The sequence below is a fragment of the Amborella trichopoda genome, chromosome 13 (assembly GCF_054954075.1).
Source record: "Amborella trichopoda isolate Santa Cruz 75 chromosome 13, AtrichopodaSantaCruz75HAP2 v2.0, whole genome shotgun sequence".
NCBI classification, from domain to species: domain Eukaryota; kingdom Viridiplantae; phylum Streptophyta; class Magnoliopsida; order Amborellales; family Amborellaceae; genus Amborella; species Amborella trichopoda.
The window spans coordinates 46,268,692-46,287,390 of record NC_142348.1 but is presented as its reverse complement, the minus strand read 5'-3'; the positions used below and the strand labels follow the sequence as shown (position 1 = coordinate 46,287,390).

The 18,699-nt window shown below is 35.2% G+C and overlaps 1 protein-coding gene and 2 long non-coding RNA genes across 3 annotated transcripts; 2 read left to right on the top strand and 1 right to left on the bottom strand.

Annotated features, from left to right (window-relative positions):
- LOC110007959 (uncharacterized) lies at positions 1-2,694 on the top strand. The gene is made up of 2 exons (XR_016046797.1): positions 1-814; positions 953-2,694. It is a non-coding gene; the product is annotated as an uncharacterized LOC110007959 (long non-coding RNA).
- A 168-nt stretch (positions 2,695-2,862) lies between these two features.
- Positions 2,863-5,463, top strand: LOC148779269 (uncharacterized). Its single transcript, XR_016046796.1, has 2 exons — positions 2,863-4,649; positions 4,728-5,463. It is a non-coding gene; the product is annotated as an uncharacterized LOC148779269 (long non-coding RNA).
- Positions 3,961-13,572, bottom strand: LOC18442670 (guanosine nucleotide diphosphate dissociation inhibitor At5g09550). Its single transcript, XM_006852884.4, has 13 exons — positions 13,461-13,572; positions 10,399-10,461; positions 10,211-10,294; positions 9,693-9,800; positions 9,437-9,609; positions 8,214-8,325; positions 7,508-7,588; positions 7,178-7,240; positions 6,966-7,067; positions 6,736-6,860; positions 5,897-6,107; positions 5,686-5,760; positions 3,961-4,329 (listed from the first exon to the last, which is right to left on the bottom strand). The coding sequence occupies exons 1-13, from the start codon at positions 13,545-13,547 to the stop codon at positions 4,267-4,269; spliced, it is 1,347 nt and encodes a 448-aa protein (XP_006852946.1). The 5' UTR covers positions 13,548-13,572; the 3' UTR covers positions 3,961-4,266.
- Between the last annotated feature and the right edge of the window lie 5,127 nt (positions 13,573-18,699).

Here is an 18,699-nt window from a genome sequence, read left to right as displayed (position 1 = left end):
AATCTCATTGATAGGCATCCCAACTTGTTTACAATGAATGCTTTTGAAGCCATCCTAAAGGAGCTTCGGAAGATAGTCACAGAGCTGCGTCGTGCATACTATTTGCTATATGAGACATGCCTTTTTGTGCTCGGGCATCATGCATAGTCATTTTGGTCATCCTAATCAAGCTATGGAGGCATGGATTTCTCAGCGAAATCATGATGATTCCTGCCTTGCATGCTCCATGGCGCTGTTTGTGACCTTTTATTTGATAAAGGAGTCTCAACTACAACTGGAATGATTGGATCCACGTATTCACCTGGGGTGATATTGGTAGGGGTTCTTCCTTGTCTACCCAACAACAATTGCTGGTGCTTCTAAAGAAATCTCTGAAGAGTGCAGAGAGTTTTGAAACTAACACGGCTTGTGGCCTTCTATCGCCTTGCAATGGCGAAATTTGATCTTAGGTGTGTTAAGAGATCATTGGTTTCTTTTGCTCCTAAAGCACCTATCAAGCTGAGATCATGCCCAATCGAAGTTTGTGAGGAATTGAGATTAAGTTCTTATCTACTTAGTGAATTTGGCTCAGATGGGAGCTCGTTTCTGGCTGATGGTATTTTCAGTGTTACATGGCTGAACAGTCTACAAAAATAAAGAATGCCATCCATTATGTCATCAGAAAATGGAGTAGAAACCAGTTATGATGCATTTTACTTTGTTGGTCAGCCAAGTCCGATTTCTGGATGTGTTTTGCAGCTGGTTGGAACTTCATATTTGCTTAAATATGCTTCGTGGGAATCTTTTGACATGTTTGTTATGTAAAGCTTTTGTGGTAAGTTCTTTATTTTGCAACTTTCAATTATAAAGTATTTGTGGTAAGTTCTTTATTACCTTAAATTAGAATTTGATAGGTTTGAATTATAAAACATTTGTCGCAAGTTCTTTATTGCTTTAAATTTGATTTTGACAGGTTTCAATTATAAAGCATTTGTGGTAAGTTCTTTATTGCATTAAATTAGAATTTGATAGATTTCAATTATAAAGTATTTACGGTAAGTTATTTATTGCTTTAAATTAAAATTTGGCAGGTTTCAATTATAAAGCATTTGTGATAAGTTCTTTATTGCCTTAAATTAAAATTTGGCAGGTTTCAATTATAAAGCATTTGTGGTGGTAAGTTCAATTAGAATTTGATAGGTTTCAATTATAAAGCATTTGTGATATGTTCTTTATTGCATTAAATTAAAATTTGGCAGGTTTCGTTATAAAGCATTTGTGGCAAGTTCTTTATTGCCTTAAATTAGAATTTGGTAGGTTTCAATTACAAAGCTTTTGTGGTAAGTTCTTTATTGCCTTAAATTAGAAATTTGTTGACATTCTATTTTATCTTAATAGCATGAAATGAATGCAAATCAATGTCCGGTCCTTTTTATTGAAATTTAAGTTACTCTTCATTAGATAGTGGGAGTAAATCATCATTTACCAAAATGGAATTGAATTTGTTAGCTTTATAATTGTAAACGCACATTAAGAATGAGCAATTACTGATGTATCATGCTAGACTATATTGGACTAATTTTTGTTATTATGATGACAACCACGTATTGATAATAGTGGGAGCCATTATTGAATAGTTTGATAACATCATCAATTTGAAACTTATTGAACATGTCAAAAAGAAATATAATAATATATTTATTTCTTTTGTTATTGTTAAGGTTGAGACTACCTAAAGATTTCTTTATGTATATAATAATACCAACAACTTTGTCAAATTATTATTGTTTTTATTATTTTGACCTATGATCCGAATCTGAACTTTGGACCTTAAAACCAATTGTGGACGACATGTTTAAGAAACAAGTGAAAGCAATATGCCTTTTTTTCTCTTGGCTAAAAGATATATGTAAATTAAATTCAATGTTTTGGTGAATACTTTGTAAAGTATATGAAAAATCCCATGCATGTAGCATGACGCAATGTCATATATAAAACTATTGAGGTCAAGAAATCCAAGTGTGGTGTTTGACCACATTAGCAGGGTATATGTGAAATCCCATGCAAGTAGCTTAAGGCAATGCCATATACAAGGTTATTAAGGCCAGAAAATCTAAGTGTGGTATATGACCACATTGGTAAGATATATGAGAAATCTCATACATATAGCATGAGGCAATGCCATATACAAAACCATTGAGGCCAAGAAATCAAAGTGTGGTGTTTGATCATATTGACAGGGTATATGTGAAATCTCATGCAAGTAGCATGAGACAATGCCATATACAAGGTTATTGAGGATAGAAAATCAAAGTGTAGTGTATGACCACTCTGGTAAGGTATATGTAAATATCATGCAGGCAGCATGAGGCAATGTCATATATAAGGTTATTGAGGCTAGAAATCCAAGTGTGGTGTATGACCACTCTGGTAAGGTATATGTGAAATCCCATGCAAATAGCCTGAGGCAATGTTATATATAAGGCTGTGGAGGTCAGGAAATTTAAAAGTGGTGTGTGACTACACTGGTTGAGTATATGCATGAGGCCATATCATCTACAAGAGGTTAAAGGGCCTTCAGGCCAAGTGTGAGTTGTTGGAAATGTAGCCTATTAGGCCATTTTTCTCCTAGAAATTCATTTTTTCAATAATGTTACAAACGTCATATTGAATTATATGTGAAATCCCATGCTGTTAACATGAGGCAATGCTACATACATTGATCCATTTTTTAGCTTTAAGAGGATGTTGCACTGGAGGGAAAATCCAGTGTCAGTAGAGGGAAAACTCAATGGTGTGTTTGGAATTGGATTCCTTGTAAGAATTTGTTTTTATATTGTAGATACATAAAGTTTATTTAATTTATAAATATCTTTTATTAAATTGTGGGAATGCTTGGATGACATCCTATTATATGAGTCATTAGTGGACTAATAACAGGTTTAACTCAATACATAGGATTAATAGTTTGGTGACAACTTGTTAATCCTAATTAACTGTACTTAAGGGAATTAAGGTAGGAGTTACACTTGGATCTCAACTCCTATAGGCCATGAATGTGAGAGTTACTAACTAAAGATGTTCTCTATAAAAGGAGGTTAATCCCTCTAGAAAAGATAGAGAATAATAAAAAAGATGTGAATGTGATTCATCAAAGAAGACTATCAAGGTTGCATGAAGACTATCAAGGTTGCATGTCACCAGATGGCTTGATCTATAGGATTTGATATAGAACTTTAGGTCCCTCGTGTGATTTAAGGACATATCCGAGTAAGTTGTTTGTCGATTTTATTATTATTATTTTTTTTATGGGACTAACAGATCTGTAAAGTTTATTGGCCCCTGCCTATTTTTGAAAAAATAAATTTTGTTTTAAAGTATTAGCGAGAATGGAGGCCGTGGTTGTCGGGCAAAGGAACAACTCCTTATAGAGTTCTTTTTTGTGCATATAGCACAAAGTAGTCTTTTCAAATTGACAAATGGCACTAGGTGATACTCACTATTGGCCTATGCAAAATGTATCAACTACTTTGCTTCCAGCAAAAATCTGAAAAGCTAGGATATTCATTTTTAGGATAAAGTTTATATAAGGTTGCAATCTTATACAGGGGTATCATAAACACGCGCTATTAGCGGTGTTTATATCATGGAAGACAAGGCTGCCAAAGCCCTATCTTCCATGCGTTATAGAAGCCGCAACTTCCATTGTAACTCATGAAAGATAAGCCATGGAAGCTGTAGCTTCCCCAAACAACGTCATTTGGATGAAGCTGTTTCCAAATTAATATTGCACTTCTTGCAAACAAACGTGGGAAGCGCCATAGTGATGGATGCCACAACTTCCAGTAAACAAACCTCCCCCTTAATATCTTGATTGCACTAACTCTTTTTAACTTGCTTTTTCTGCACCCTTAATGTTCTCAAATCCCAAGGTATCTCTCTCACTAACTGCAACTCTCTCCCTCTCTAGCATACACAGAATACCAGAAGAAGATATAATACTTAGCAAATAAAAATGATAGAGCTCAGTAAACAAAGTCCATACCTGATACTAGTTTTGTGAATTTGCCCAGCAGACTAGAAACTCAAGGCAAGTCACTACTTAACATTAATTTAGTAGAGTTCAAATCATTTAGAATAGTCTCCCTAAAACTCATGAATATAAGAACGAAGTAACCCTCGTGGTGGCCAAACTTAGGTAACAGCCAGAAAGAATTAAAGAATTCCAACAAAAAATTGTAGTCCCTCAATATTCTTGTGTAATAAAGCACTCCAGTTTGAAGGTTGTTATGCTTCAGATTCTTCACCAGATGCACTAGCACCACTCAGGTCCACTGTAAGATCAAGGACCTGGAAAGAATTACAGTGATTAAAAAAGATTAGCTCACATAAATATTTGAAGACCCATCAATTCTTCTAGTTTAGCTAAACATTTACCTATTATGGTACTTATGCTCTATGTAATGAAAACAATGGAGAGAGGAACCATAATTCTTGAATTTTAACATGCTCTTTTCATGGGTGTTTCAAAACAACTTTAGTTGACTCGGTGCGCGAGAGAGAGAATTGGGTACTTTACTGTGTTTCTCATAAACTCTCATAATTGTGCCTAGGTGCAGCAGGCAAGGTCAAGTTAAGGCTGTGTCGTGATCATAGTCAAGTTAATCAAGGTGGGATTGATTTTTGGGCCAAGATGCTTTAAATTGGCTGATCAAACTCTTTCATTGATGTTAAGCATGTTTCCATAGGTAGTTAAGCCGCTCGGCTTCTCACTAGCATTATGCCCCTTACATGATACCAAGGCTAAGGCGACTTTTCACCAGCATTAAGCTTTCTTTCTCGTCACTGCCCAAACAGTGATGCCATGTCTACTGTCTGTCTGCCCCCCCCCCCCCCTTTTAGAGTTGGAAACAGTTCTGATGTTTTTCCTACTCTACTCTAGTTGGTGTTAACTTTGAAACCACTTTTCTCCACCAAAATCTCCAAGCCATCTATTCATTTTGAGTTCAATGTCAAGTCCAAACCCAAACCAAACATCGAGGTCAAATCAATACAGTGTCATGTTCGCCACAAGTTACTTTGGGCATGCAAATCAGACTTACAATGGTTCACTGGGCTTGGTGGTGTCAAACTCGTCAAGAAACTCTATTGTTGATTGGATTTTCAAGTCAGGAGCATTTAATACCTCAAAGACAGCGAGAGCATCTCGTACATCTGGGTCCATCTATTAATGCATAGATACTATTTGTCACTTTTAGAAAAGTTTTGAGCTCTTGGTTCCTTTTGAAACTTGAGTTCATAGTTCAAAGTTCGAGCTGTGAGCTCTTTCTGAACCTTGTGTTCATTTTCAGACAAAATACAGGCTCTACTCTCAAGTTGAATCTTGTGTTCTTTGTTGTTACTCACAAGAGTTAAGGGGTTTGCTGCTTTCATTGTTCTTGAAAGATTCGCACTTCTATTTATGGATAAGACTTGGTTGTCGGATGTTAGCGTAACAGTTGAGAAAGTCTCATTAAGCTTAGCTTTGAGAACCTTAAAGCCAACATTCTCTCTCTGTTCTCATTAAACTTAGCTTTGAGAACACCTTAAAGCCAACTCTCTCTCTCTCTCTCTCATGTGTAAATGCTTTTATTTCAAAAATTTGAAACTCACGAATGCAATGACATTTTCCTAATTTTTCTTCACATGAATTAAATGGACAGCTACCTTTCCAGTAATTTTACTGTACATGGCGAGCACATCCTCCACAGTTGACTCAAAATGTGTTGAAGCATCATAGCTCTGTAAAAGATTTTGTAAAAAACGAAAAAAGAATATCTAAGATTAATAACAAACACCTGTTGAAAAGTTAAATACTAAGAAAAAAATCAACAATGAAAAAAATAAAACTAGAGCTATAACAACAAAAACAACTTACAGTGGATATGAAGCAGTTGTCCCCATCATGCTTGTTAGTGGGCTCATATCTATCGTATATATCAAAGAACTTTTCATCCACTGGTCCAAGCAGATCAATTCCAGGCTTCAGTTCTACCTCAGGCTCGTCTGTCTCGGCTTCAGTCGAGACAAAAGCTATATACTTTCCTTTAGGGGCTACATTGTGTGAATAAGAACAGCAAAAGAGGTACCTGCAATCATTTGTCAAAGGATTAATACAATTAATCACATAGGTCTGGAATCTGGACATGAATACAATCACATCTAGTGTGCTTAGTGCAGACTGCATCATACTCAGGGAGTACCCCTCGGACTCGCTTGAGTTACTCAAAATGGGTAGGCTGCTGATCCGGAATCAAACCCATCAGGCAAATTTGTAATATGTTATTATTATTATTTTAGGACTTAGTAGAGTCTCTGGCCAATCTGCAAGACCTGATTCTGGCTTGGGACCCTAGTGAGCCCCTACCCGAATCCCTGTATTAAATCACTCATTTAGAGAAGAATTGCCACCTTCTAATCAAATTGATGGTGAAGCATTGCTTAATATCTGACAGATCTTTTATATTTGCTATGAGAGAGAGACATGTCTGCATGATTCTTACGTAAGAGGCCCATCAATGCGGTTCTCACACAATTCCACAGGTCGTTAACAAAAGTCTTTTCTTTCTTTTGTTAGACATGCACAAATACACTCTCTCTCTCTCTCTCTCTCTCTCTCTCATATCCATTTCCAAATCCAATACGGATCTTTGTTATCAATCATGCTTGTTATAAGTACAACTGGTAAAAGAAATGTGTAGAATGGAAAAATCATACATATCTGATTTGCGTCCAAGTTGTTTCTGAGGGAGGATGACTTGCACAGAGTGAGAATCACTGGTGTTTGGGATTGGATGACTCATTATGCAAATTGCTCTGGCAACTCTCCCCACCTTCTTAACCTGTTGGCATTCGTGGATTTCAACTAAATAATTTTACACAAAAAAAGATCAAAATTTTAAATGGATACATTCAATAAGGTAAATTCATTGAATTTTAGTATTTACCTTGTCAGGCAAGTAGGAAGGATCACATACAACTTTCTTGCATTTGGCTGTTTCACCCTCAGAAGTCACGCCAAAAACCTTACCCTCTGCATCTAATTCCACCTGTAAATTTTCCACGCAATGTGTTAAAACTTGAGAAATCCGTGAGAACAACTTTGTTACTATTGTATTAAGACTTATCTGATAATTAGATATTTAGATGCAAAGAGTACCTTGCACTCCTGTTTGTTAAGCATGTATGTTCCACCATAAACAGCACTAAGACGGGCAAATGCCTGAAAACAGTGAAAAAGTTTTCTCTGTCAAAGCACGAGGTAGACCTCTGCTAATATATGTATATATATATGCACTGTACTAATTGAAACCATTGTCATGGTGTGTGCACCAACTTACAGTGGAACACACCATAACAAGATATGGACCCATTGGAGGATCTGATGGACTCTGCATTAACATCCATCATTTCATTACATGATGATAATCCCAGAAGAAAATGGTTTCTATTCATTTCTCCTGTGAAAGAATATATGCTGAGAACAAACCTGGGGGAGTTCTCCAAGTCCATACATTGGATAAATGTAAGGGGATCCTCCTTGAAAGCGTGCTAAAGATTCTGCATAGAGCTACATAGAGCAAAGGCAGAGAAATTGCATTATGCATTGAAATTAACAAATTATTATTTTACCAGTCAAGCGAAATGCGATAAATTCAAAACTTGAGTTAAAAGTCAACTGTATATAACAAATTCTTATTTTACCAGTCAAGCGAAATGCCCGATAAATTCAAAAATTGAGTTAATGTCCACTGTATATCAATATGCTCACTTGATCATGTACAATGTTAGCTGCTTTTTCACTCTCTTTTTCTTTTTCAGTTTTTGTTTTTACTTTGGTGATAGTAAAATGAATGATTAAACCACCAAGCAGAATTCTATCTCAGGAAGCAAATCCTTAAACGGCGGGTCTACAGGCACCAACATGCAATTGGACAATATGTGTACAAGAAGGCATCAAAACATCCATAGTATCAATAGCATAGGGTATTACAGCATAAATAGTGGGACCATGTTAAATGCCAATAGACTATGATATTTCGCCTTCAATGGTTAAATCCCCGGCAAAAGACTCTGCCTCTTTTATTTATATTTAAAATATAAATTAGAAAAAAAGATGCTTCTTTTACACATCAAGACACTAGATTCAGAAAATCAAGCACTAAACTACTATTTAAAAGTAGATGCAATATCACCTTCATCCTTTTCACAGTATCCAGTGCAGGCTCACCCAAATAGTTGTCATCTCTATGAAGTGCCAAAGCATGCCCAATAAAGTCGACCGTGTTTGCATCTAAACCGTATTTCCTGGATGAAAGGTAAAGATGTTTGACCATGAAAACTATTTCAATCCATACTCCTGGTTAAAACAAGGAAAAATTATAGACATATATAAAGATCAGTTAAAAGAAGATTTATACAGGTATCATGAAATGGGAGGAAAATTCAGCTATACCATAACAACTTACAACCAGCATACACATTTGACTTGTCGAAGATTTCTCTATTAGGGACTAAACCTTGATCTTGATACCCTATGCTAGCCATATGGTATCCCCGAACTCCTACTATGGAAGTCTTACAAAGTCTCAAAATTTGCTGGCCTGATCTAATATTATTACTGTTATCACATGTTCTAGGTTGTTCAGTAGAAAGCCTATCGGGAAGTTGTTCATCACATTATCCAAATATGCTAGCTCAACTCTACACCACAAACTTCTCGTCGTCCTCAAAATTGAATATTATTTCCTATTTGGATCCTAATTGGGTGCGATGTCCCCCCTCCCCTGTTTCAGTTTCACTATGTTACCTGATTACATGTTTTTGTACAGCTTCTAAGATACTTGCTTACTCCTAAAAGAATCAAATAAATTGTATCTAAATCCTCTACCAAAGCTATATATTGGTCAATATTTCACACTTGCATTGAGCTTGCGTGGCTGTGCGCTCTCCTCCATTATATTGGTGTTCCAACTTCCAATTCCTATACCTCTGAAATGACAAAATAAGAGCTATATGGCTTTCTTTGAATTTGGTATTTCATAAACGGATGAAACATATTAAGGTTCAACAGAAACACTAAAGAAAATTCTCTTAGCAACTCATTTATAAGGGAGCTTCGACCCTCGTTCTAACTAAAGAAAATTCTCTGGCAACTCTTTTCTACTACAAAAAACACTTCATGTCATAGGGGAAATGAATCCAAATTTGTACTAGTCATAGAATTTAGTTCGTGTAGCGATAGAGTTTGAGGCATTTATGGTATCATTCAAAGAAATTAGGCATGCAGTAAACTGTAAATGTTTAAGAGTAACTTGAAGCCAAACTTCTGAAAAACATGTCTAGACAGTGATGAGAATTGCAAATAGGATTTGAAATGAGATAAGAGCAAAAGCTCAAACAGAGTGCAGATTAATACGTTATAAGTTCACTTGTCGTTACTTTCATTAGGTCCATTCCATCATGTGTTTTCGGATCACTTTCTTCATAATCTTGAACAAACACAAAGAACTTCTGCGCACGACGCTTCTCAAAGAGTCCCATTAGCGGGGATTTCAATGCCTCTACATCAGTAGCAGGCACCTTGTGAATCTGTAGAAAATAGGACAGAAGGGAAATGAATTTGAATTGATAATGAGACAATACATGGAGCAGTGACTTATAACTGAGCATACCTTTCCTTTGTTGTATACATAACTTCCATCAACAGCCTTGAAGTTCAAGTACTTCGTAACATTAGTGTGGATAAGAGTGCGTACCAAACCACCATTGGCCATCGTAAACTAGAAAGCAATGAATTCATCAGTTCTTCATTAAACATGTTCTTGGAAGCTAAAATTTTGTCAATACTGATGTTTGTTTTCTGCTTTGTGCTTAGACATAACAGGTGTTGGAGCATAAAATTTGCCAAATATGTTTTTCCAAGAAAATCTGGGGTTAAAAACATTGCTGCATGCCCCAGGATCCAAACAACCCGAAACTCACAGAACAAAAAGTGAGAGTTATTTTGATAATTAGCACGAATCAAGATGTTTTCAATATTTTAAAAAGATAAATCCTCGTCATGAACTATCCATTATCAAGTGAAAACCATGCACTTTCAATGATCCAATAAAGAAAAGGCCATTCGAAAAACACAAAAACAACGTGAGCGGACAGCAATGGTGGAACTAAAGTTTGAAATGACAGATACCTTGGGGATCATATCAACATTATACTCCCTACTAGAGCCTAAGTGCTCCGGAGGCTTATCATCACCTCTAAACCTCTTCCAAAGCTGTAAGAGAAAACATCAGTGATTTAGAAGTAGTGTACAGACCAATAGAGATGTATGTATCTGAGTCATAGTATACAAAAGTGAAGATAGTTCCAAATAAGTACCTGGTTGAGATTAAGAGAAGTTGATTCACCTCCATAATAGTCATTCTTGTCCATATGAAGGACCTGTTTATAAATGTAAAGAGTTTAAGGATTTTAGAAGAAAAACAATGAAAATCCAAACAATTGGTGATAGTGAATATAACAAGTTAAGCATGAGGAACTACAACAACTAGTTTAAGTATAGTAGAACATTAATAGTGATAAATGGTAATTTTTGAGAGCGTGTTCCATGAGAATCAACTATGACTCAATGAAATGGACTGCTAGAGGTACCAATTTTATCATAGAGAGTTGATCGAACTCCTTGGAGAGCACATTGTAAACTTACTTCCTCTAGCGAAATAGCTGCTTAGAAGGAATTTTTTCAACCCAAAATTTTGGGATCCACTTTACAATCACCGAATGCATAGTTTCAAAAAAAAAAAAAAAAAAAAAAAAAAAAAAAAAAAAAAAAAAAAAAAAAAACGTATGTTAAGTTCTTAGACACTTAGGTCTGATCGTCAAAAAAAAGATGCTCACTACGTTATTTTTTTCAAAACATACTACATAAATTTATTTTCCTTTTTTTCTTTTGTTTTTTCTTTTTTTTGAGGAGGATCACTAAGTTGAGAAGGTTATGTCTCCAAATTCAGGATCTTCAGAATACTTCTAGATAGGATTTTATCAGAGGGAGTGAATGTACAGTATGCTGTAGCGGGCGCATATAATTTTTGGACATTTTGTAATGGGATGGTTAAACAAAATAAAAACTCCCCACTTATATCGTAAATGCATCCCTTAGATTTTTTTTATACATTTCCCTGTTAAGAAATAAGTTGTGGTGGCAAAATGAGAGGATAGTAAGATCCAAATATCATAGTAAAAGTATAGCGACAAGGGTCATCACCATCCAATCAATAGTGATGGCAAGGAGTAGGACACACAAGAATTTCATATTTGGTGGACCTAATTATTAGTGGGACGTTGATGAGTCATGCCTACCGAGCTTTACCTTAAGTCCATAACCATATCATATGGCCCATATTATGCTTTCCCCAAAAGCTTCGAAATTTATATGAAAAAGATGTGAAGGATTGGTAACTTTGCCAGTCGCAAGCCTGGATGTCAAAGGAGGGGCGTTGTATTATGTTGGCAGTCAGCAGAGAACTTTTGCCTCATCTCTATCATGAATCTTAATCCAACATATTATGCCCAAACTAGAGCGTTTGGGTATGACCCTTGATAGAGCCGAATGGTAGAACTCCTGATAGTTAGGATAAGGTTACGATGATGAGGTTGATATATAGGATTAGTCCTAAAATGTATTATTGAATTTAAAAATCACCTAGCCAAACTTGAAATCATCCTCATCAACTGCAGATCGAGAGCCAAAAACTTTAGAAATTGCCCTAGTCTTGAATTGCCTAATAATCATTTTAAGTTTCTTATTAAATATTCACCTATTGGACTCAGACTTTTCTGAGTTAGACAGGAAGCTCAGGATCAAATCCCTAGTGAGTCCAAACCTGTGTCCAACTTCTATAGATTAAGAGAAAAATGTGAGGATAAAAAACGTCAGAAAAGTGCTTTTGAAGAGCTGCGTTGCTTATACTGGTGCTCCAAAAAAGACAATTTTAAAAGTTAAACCACAGTATGAAGGGCCAATAATACATAAAACAATTTTAAAAAATCCAAAAATTTTAAAAGAGCTGCTTTACTTATGCCGGTGCTTCAAAAAATACAATTTTAAAAGTTAAACCACAGTATGAAGGGCCAATAATACATAAAATAATTTTAGAAAATCCATAAATTTTAAAAAAATATGGGAATGTTTTCTGAACATTTTATGTATGATTTGAATTTTTTGTCAAAATTTGGTGAAAATTTTTCGCCATAATCAGTATTTTAAACAAATTTCCTTTCTAAATTTTAAAAATTATCCCCAACTATAAATCTATTTTTTAAAAATCCTTTTTTGTGCACTTTTTTGTAAGCTTGTTTGGATTTTTTAACATTGATGTTGGTTTCATTTTACTTTACAACCTTCGTTTTATTTTAAAAAAATAATAATTTTTGTATGTTTTATTGGCCTTATACAAGAGTGACTCGCCCGAATAACTCGCCTCAGCCTATAGTGGAATCGCTTGGCCGAGGCAAGTCCTGTAACGATGTTTGTTTGATTTGTTGAAACTTAAAAATATAATTTGTAAAATTTAACTGACTTAAAATCGGTCGAGTTGCCACGGAAGTTCTGGACGGCCCAACTAGGATTGTCGGGTTGTCACCCTGGGCCCTTCTTTTCCCGGGCAATTTCCAATGGTCAGAACTCGTGAATCAACCTGGGAATAGGTGATCCAACTGGTTGTTTTTTTTCTTTCTTTTTTTTTTTTTTTATTAAATCTCCAATTCACTCACGATAGATGTCCATCCAACTGGTTGTGTTTTTTTTTTTTTTTAATCTCTAATTTACAATGTTTATGAATGGAGAGTTGGAGACAATAAGAATTATGATTTGTTTTTTACCAAAAATATTTTATCTATGAGACGGCATATAGAATTGGGGTGGGCCCCTCCAATGAGTAAATGTAAGGCGGGTCCAATTTTATGATCACTAATTTAGTACATAAAACAAAACTCCAGATAATGCTGACAAATCATATTATATTTACATTACTCCTGTATTTAGAAATCTGATTACAAGCACAATTATCATTAATTCAACGGAAAACATGCATTCAAACAATTACATCATATAACTCAAATCTCTAATTAAATTACTAGGAAATGACCGTGAAAATGAGAATAAAAAAAAGGAAGAAAATCATAATTTCATTTTCTTTACTACAATTTGTTTATTGATCACAAATAAACAAAAACAGAAACTATGCAAATTCATGAATTCATATTCAATTATCTACTCAATAAATAAAAAAAGAGGATAAAAAAAATTCAGAGAAAAATGAATCAACTATTTCATTAAACCTATTATAGGAGACAAGGACCCCAATCAATGAAATTAAAATAATAATAATATTTTTTTTTAAAAAAGTAAAAACAAATATGATGGTGTTGAGAAAAGGGACCTTGAGGCCATCAACTGAGAGGAGGCCACTTAAGATGCATTCTTTGAGGCCTGTGCCTAAAACGATCACATCATATTCTTCATCCATGGTTTGGTTTTTCTTACTGAGATTTGCACACAAAGAAGAAGAGATGGAAAATAAATGGAGATTATTTTGTGTTTAATTAATAAGCATAATTAATGGAAAATGAGATAATTGCCCCAATCATTAATCGAAATGGCTAAACCCATCCTACTTCTTTGTAAATGCCTTGAACCTTGTTCTTTTAGTGTAATGACATTTGTAGTCCGGGTTCAAATCCCTTTATGGCATTATTTTAGGATGCATTTAGCATAGGTCCTAGGGTTTATGATAAAAATTAATGCCACACTTCGAAGTCCTCTTTAGGATAATGCAGATATGATGGCCTAAAAATTTAATTATGCCTCTAATTATTAAATTTGAGGCTCCAAAAAAATGCAGATCTATTTATAATAAAAATGTTTACAACAAAATACACTAGTTTTTTTATAATGGGGTTAGGGTCGCGGTGATAGCACCATTTATGCCCCAACTAAGGTCTAGATTTTCATTCCCACCTCACGTATTTAAAAACCATTAATGATTTCAAAAATCGGGTAGGGCCTTATCATCCCCATTAAATTATCCAAAAAAAAAAAACGATACACCAGTTCTCAACCTTGAAATCAATATTCTTTTTCAAATCCATAATAGTCGTGGTTGAGATGAACACTTTGATGCTCTTTCAACATGAAAACTATATTTTTTAGGGGAATTTTGAGGTGGGTCTTTTCTTTTTATGGTAAAGCCTGGGCCCTAGAAACATGCATTGGACTGTAGAGATAAGCTATTAGTCTGGATGGACAGTGGATTCCTTGTCTGAATGGACCACAATATCCTACGACTTTCTAAGATCATCAAGTTGACATAGGGGAAAATTGAATTATGAAAAATATTGAATTATTATCGATCTCAAACAAATTACGTCATATCAGGGCGCATATTTTCACTGAGTTCAATCTATCTGTTGGACTTTATTTGGGTCCCAAATCTAGTTGAAGGTCATTGTGTGGATCACATTAGTTTCCATTTTTTGATTGAATCAAATGGTGTAATCCAGTTTCTAGAGAACATGGTTTCACTTATTTGTGGTCGAGGTTTCTATGGGTTATACATATGACATTTAGTCATCCGAATAGCTGGAAGTGATCCGATAATAATATCATATATTAATTATTACATGACAAACAAACGTAATCGCATCAGTCCATAACATTATTGTTCTTAGCCCACTCTTGATCATCAAAATTGGATGGTTGCTAGTTCCATTTGGATACAAGTACAAGTGTGTAGAGTTTGCCTTGACCAGATGTTTAAAGCCATGACGAGTCACCGTTTTTGTCATTAGTTAGAAGGGTGGGGGGTAGAATGGTATTTACTTGGGAAAATGAGGTTATCCATGTCTTCGCTTGAGAAATTTGGGTAAATCCTGATCAGGGTATTTTGGTCATTTCAGTGTAAGAACCAGTCTTTATGGGAGATTCGTAACGCGCGCTTGGATATTACACATCTATTTCCAAATCCCCAAACACGTGGCCAATGCTCTCTCTCTCTATAATTTGTTTTTTTTTTTTGCTCTCTTCTCTCTCTCATTTGTTTTTTCTTTTCCATAATTTGTTTCAATTTGACTAAAAATAACATGAAAGGCAAATTTACCAGAACTGATGCCTTTAATATTATTCTATTCATATGTATTTCGATCAGATTTTACTTTTTAGAAATCATCAATAATATTTCCTAAAAACATGACAAATACTTTCTCAAGTATTCTAGTTTTGAGGCCATTTTTACCTATAACAATCTTTACATTTGGTTTATTAGTTTTAAGAATAAATTAAAATGATTATCCTTAAAATCAAGGATTGTATATTATAGTACGGTTACTTTGGTTGCAACACTTTCTAACTTTCAGATGTAAAATTCAATGGTTGGATGTGTCGGAAAGCTTGGAAATTTTTTTTTTTCACTTTGAGCCATGTCGTGGTACAACTTAAGACATCCAATTTTACATCTAACAACCAAAGATGATTGTAATCTCTTTGTACCAAGAATAAAAAATCGTATGGATACTTACCCTAATCTTAAAAGTTTAAAGATAAAAGGCGTTCAAATATTTTCCCTTAGGTCATGCGTTCCTTGGTCTTGCTTGTATAAGACTTCCAAATACAAGATTACAAACTCGGGATTTCCTTTTACAAAAGTAATCATCATCATCAGAGTCTTTTTTCAATTATTTGAGATCAGTTACATGAATCCTGATCTACCATTTCTTTTTACAAAAATATTATTGCAAATTGCCAAAATGTTTAGAATAAAAGGCTACACCTGTGGAAATTTCTATTAAAACCCATTACAACGTAAAAAGTGCTAATCTAGAACTAAAGGTAAAACATGAAGAAAATTGAGTGGAATCAACTGAAAACTTAAAGAAAAACAGTTACCAGAACATATAAACTTCAGATATTGCATCAATGGTAATAAAAAGAAATTCTTCTCGGTATGAAAAAAGAAAAATAATAATAAAAGAATTTTAAAAAGAAACGGTACAATAATCAAAATGGAATTCTCGTTAAAACTCCGCACCATTGTTTGTGAGGCAGAAAGCTTTACTGCATTTCAATCACTGCATTCAAATCAATTATCAAACCATAAATAGCTATCTATTTTGGGGATAAAATGGAGTTTAAAGACAAAGCATCTACGCATTCACTTTTTTTCTTATTTGTTTTATCTTTCTTGGGATACTCCGCCAAAGCCTTTTTCCTTCATGCTGACCACATATAAAAACATGTAATTCTGAACTATTTTTCATGGACCCAGGTATTGCCCAATTGAACTTTTTATATGCTCTTATGGAAGTAATTAACAAACGTTATACCACAAAAGTAACTAGAAATGTCCATGTTCTTGTGCTTTGATGATATCTAATAGTTATATGGGTACGTGAGCCACAATAATTAGAGGTTTGGTGATAGTGAAAATCACTATTGCTATGTTTTTTCGGGGGCACGTAGGTTCAAAGCCAAACCTATTACTCCAAGAGCACACACCAATGTTTTTCATCGGGTCCGGGTGGAGACTAAAGATCTTGAGCCGGGGGAGGGGGGGGGGGGGCAAGAATGAAGTGATTTTTATAAAAAATGAGTCAAAAAACATATGATTTGAGGGTCATAAAAAGGGATCTCCAAGATGGAGATAGTTCTCCAAGAGAGAGAGAGATAGGACCTTCTAGAGAGAGGCGGTATTCCCATTGTGTATCTTGAGGTTCTCTTTACAATAGTGATATAGCGATGGGAAAGATTAGGTTGATTGATGGTGTACTTGGTCGGGAGAGCGGATTTAGGAGGGAAGATTGGCAAGGCTTTTGCCAACGTTTAGAGAGATGTATATCCGTTGAACCCAAAACTATAATCTTTATTGTAATAGTAGATTTCTACTTGCCGAGTCCGTGAATCTACAGGGCGAACTAGATAAATCGTGTGCTTTTATGTTTTGTTTTTTGTTTGTTCTTGTGCTAGCTTTATATTTGTATTCATCTATTCGAGTTTTCCCAACTATATACACGGTATCTTACGTGGGATCTTAGTATTTAGGATTCTTAATTTCACAAATGAGGGATTCCCTGGACCACACGGCAATTGGAACCATGTTCCCACTCAAGGCATCATCTATAGGGTTGATGCAGTGGTTTAACCCACGGACTCGGGACTTGCTCGAGACCCAACCACAAGTCAAGTTTGACATACTTGGCCGAGGGCTAAAAAATGTATTAAAAGAATGGGAACCAGACGGAATCGGAATGTTTCCATGGCCAGTGTCTATGGACTGTGACATATGGTAGTTGCAGGCTACATCTTCTATTTGTTCTGCCAATGGACTGTCCCAGATTTACTGTACGGGCATGAATGTCCTAGCGGTTCCCACTCCAAATAGTCTACAATGAAATGAAAAATTCTAATCGAAACTGACGGTGGATGTCTCCTTTGAGTGCCATACACCTTTCCATAACTTGATGATATAATGCATGTTTCAATTTTGTTCTTGTACCATAGATAGGTTGACTAGATCAATTTGTTTAAAGATCCGAGTTAAAAGTTAAATAGTCTTTAAAGTAACAAATAGGTGGAGTGGATCATCTATGCAATTGATGATCAAAATTAGAAAAAAAAAAGTAAAAAAAAAAAAAGGGCTTATGGGTTGTGATTTACTAAAATACCTAGGGAAATGCTAGAAAACCCAAAAAATGGGGAAAATATAAAAGAGGAGATTTTTTGGTTTTTTTGGTCTTTTGTTTTTTTTTTTTTGGTTGGGGGAGAGGGGGGGCTCCTTCCTGAAACTGATTCAGTCCTGCCGATTCGCTGACCTAGTCGGGCAACTTTGAGAACATTGATCTTAGGGATAGCTTCTTGGGACAGAAATCCCTAATGTTAGTGGCTTCATGTTTCTTCATTACTCATTAACATAGTGCTGGTGGATTCATGTTTAACATATTGCTGGTGGATTCATGTTTCGCCGATTCTCCTAAACCGCATTATCACTGATTAAGAAAGACAAAGAAAATGTGTAAATAAAGGCCATGCAAGACATGGGCATGCATATTCTTCTACAATCATGGGCTTACCGTGCTTTCTTCATTTCTTCTTCTTTCGTTAACCTCAGTTGAATTTGTCACTCGCCTTTTGCTTGACTGGTGAAAGGGAAGTGCTAAATGGCAAGACACAGATGAATTCAGGGAAAATATCCCATACTTGATATGAGTATGGAATACAGTACTGTGATCCAACATCTACCATCCATTTTTTATCCAGAGATAGTTGGTGATGAGTTGTAGCCCACTTTCATAGCCGCTTGCTTTTCTTATTAGGAAGAACAACTCATGACCTACACCGCCCGTTTCGGAGATTGGGTAGGGGTACTTGAAGTCTTACTCATGATATATAGCATCTAGTCCCATTAATCAACTTTTATGCTAAACTTTTATGTAACTTTATGCAGTATCTTTATCATGCTTTCATGGAGGATCCCTTTACATTTATCTAATCATTGGCTTGGATTACTCCCCCGGTTTTGTTCTCAGCAAATATTCTTATGGCCTAGCAAATACTCTGGGGAAAGTATACTATGACATGGATTATGGAAAAGCATCGTACCATGCCCCAATAAAACAGATAGTAACGGA

What these genes read in the sequence shown, in the direction of transcription:
- LOC18442670 (XM_006852884.4), bottom strand. Translation starts at nt 13,547, where the DNA reads ATGGATGAAGAATATGATGTGATCGTTTTAGGCACAGGCCTCAAAGAA. An exon ending in TCTCAGTTGATGGCCTCAAG is followed by an intron (nt 10,462 to 13,460) that starts GTCCCTTTTCTC and finishes ATTTATAAACAG; the next exon opens with GTCCTTCATATGGACAAGAA. An exon ending in CTTCTCTTAATCTCAACCAG is followed by an intron (nt 10,295 to 10,398) that starts GTACTTATTTGG and finishes TTTCTCTTACAG; the next exon opens with CTTTGGAAGAGGTTTAGAGG.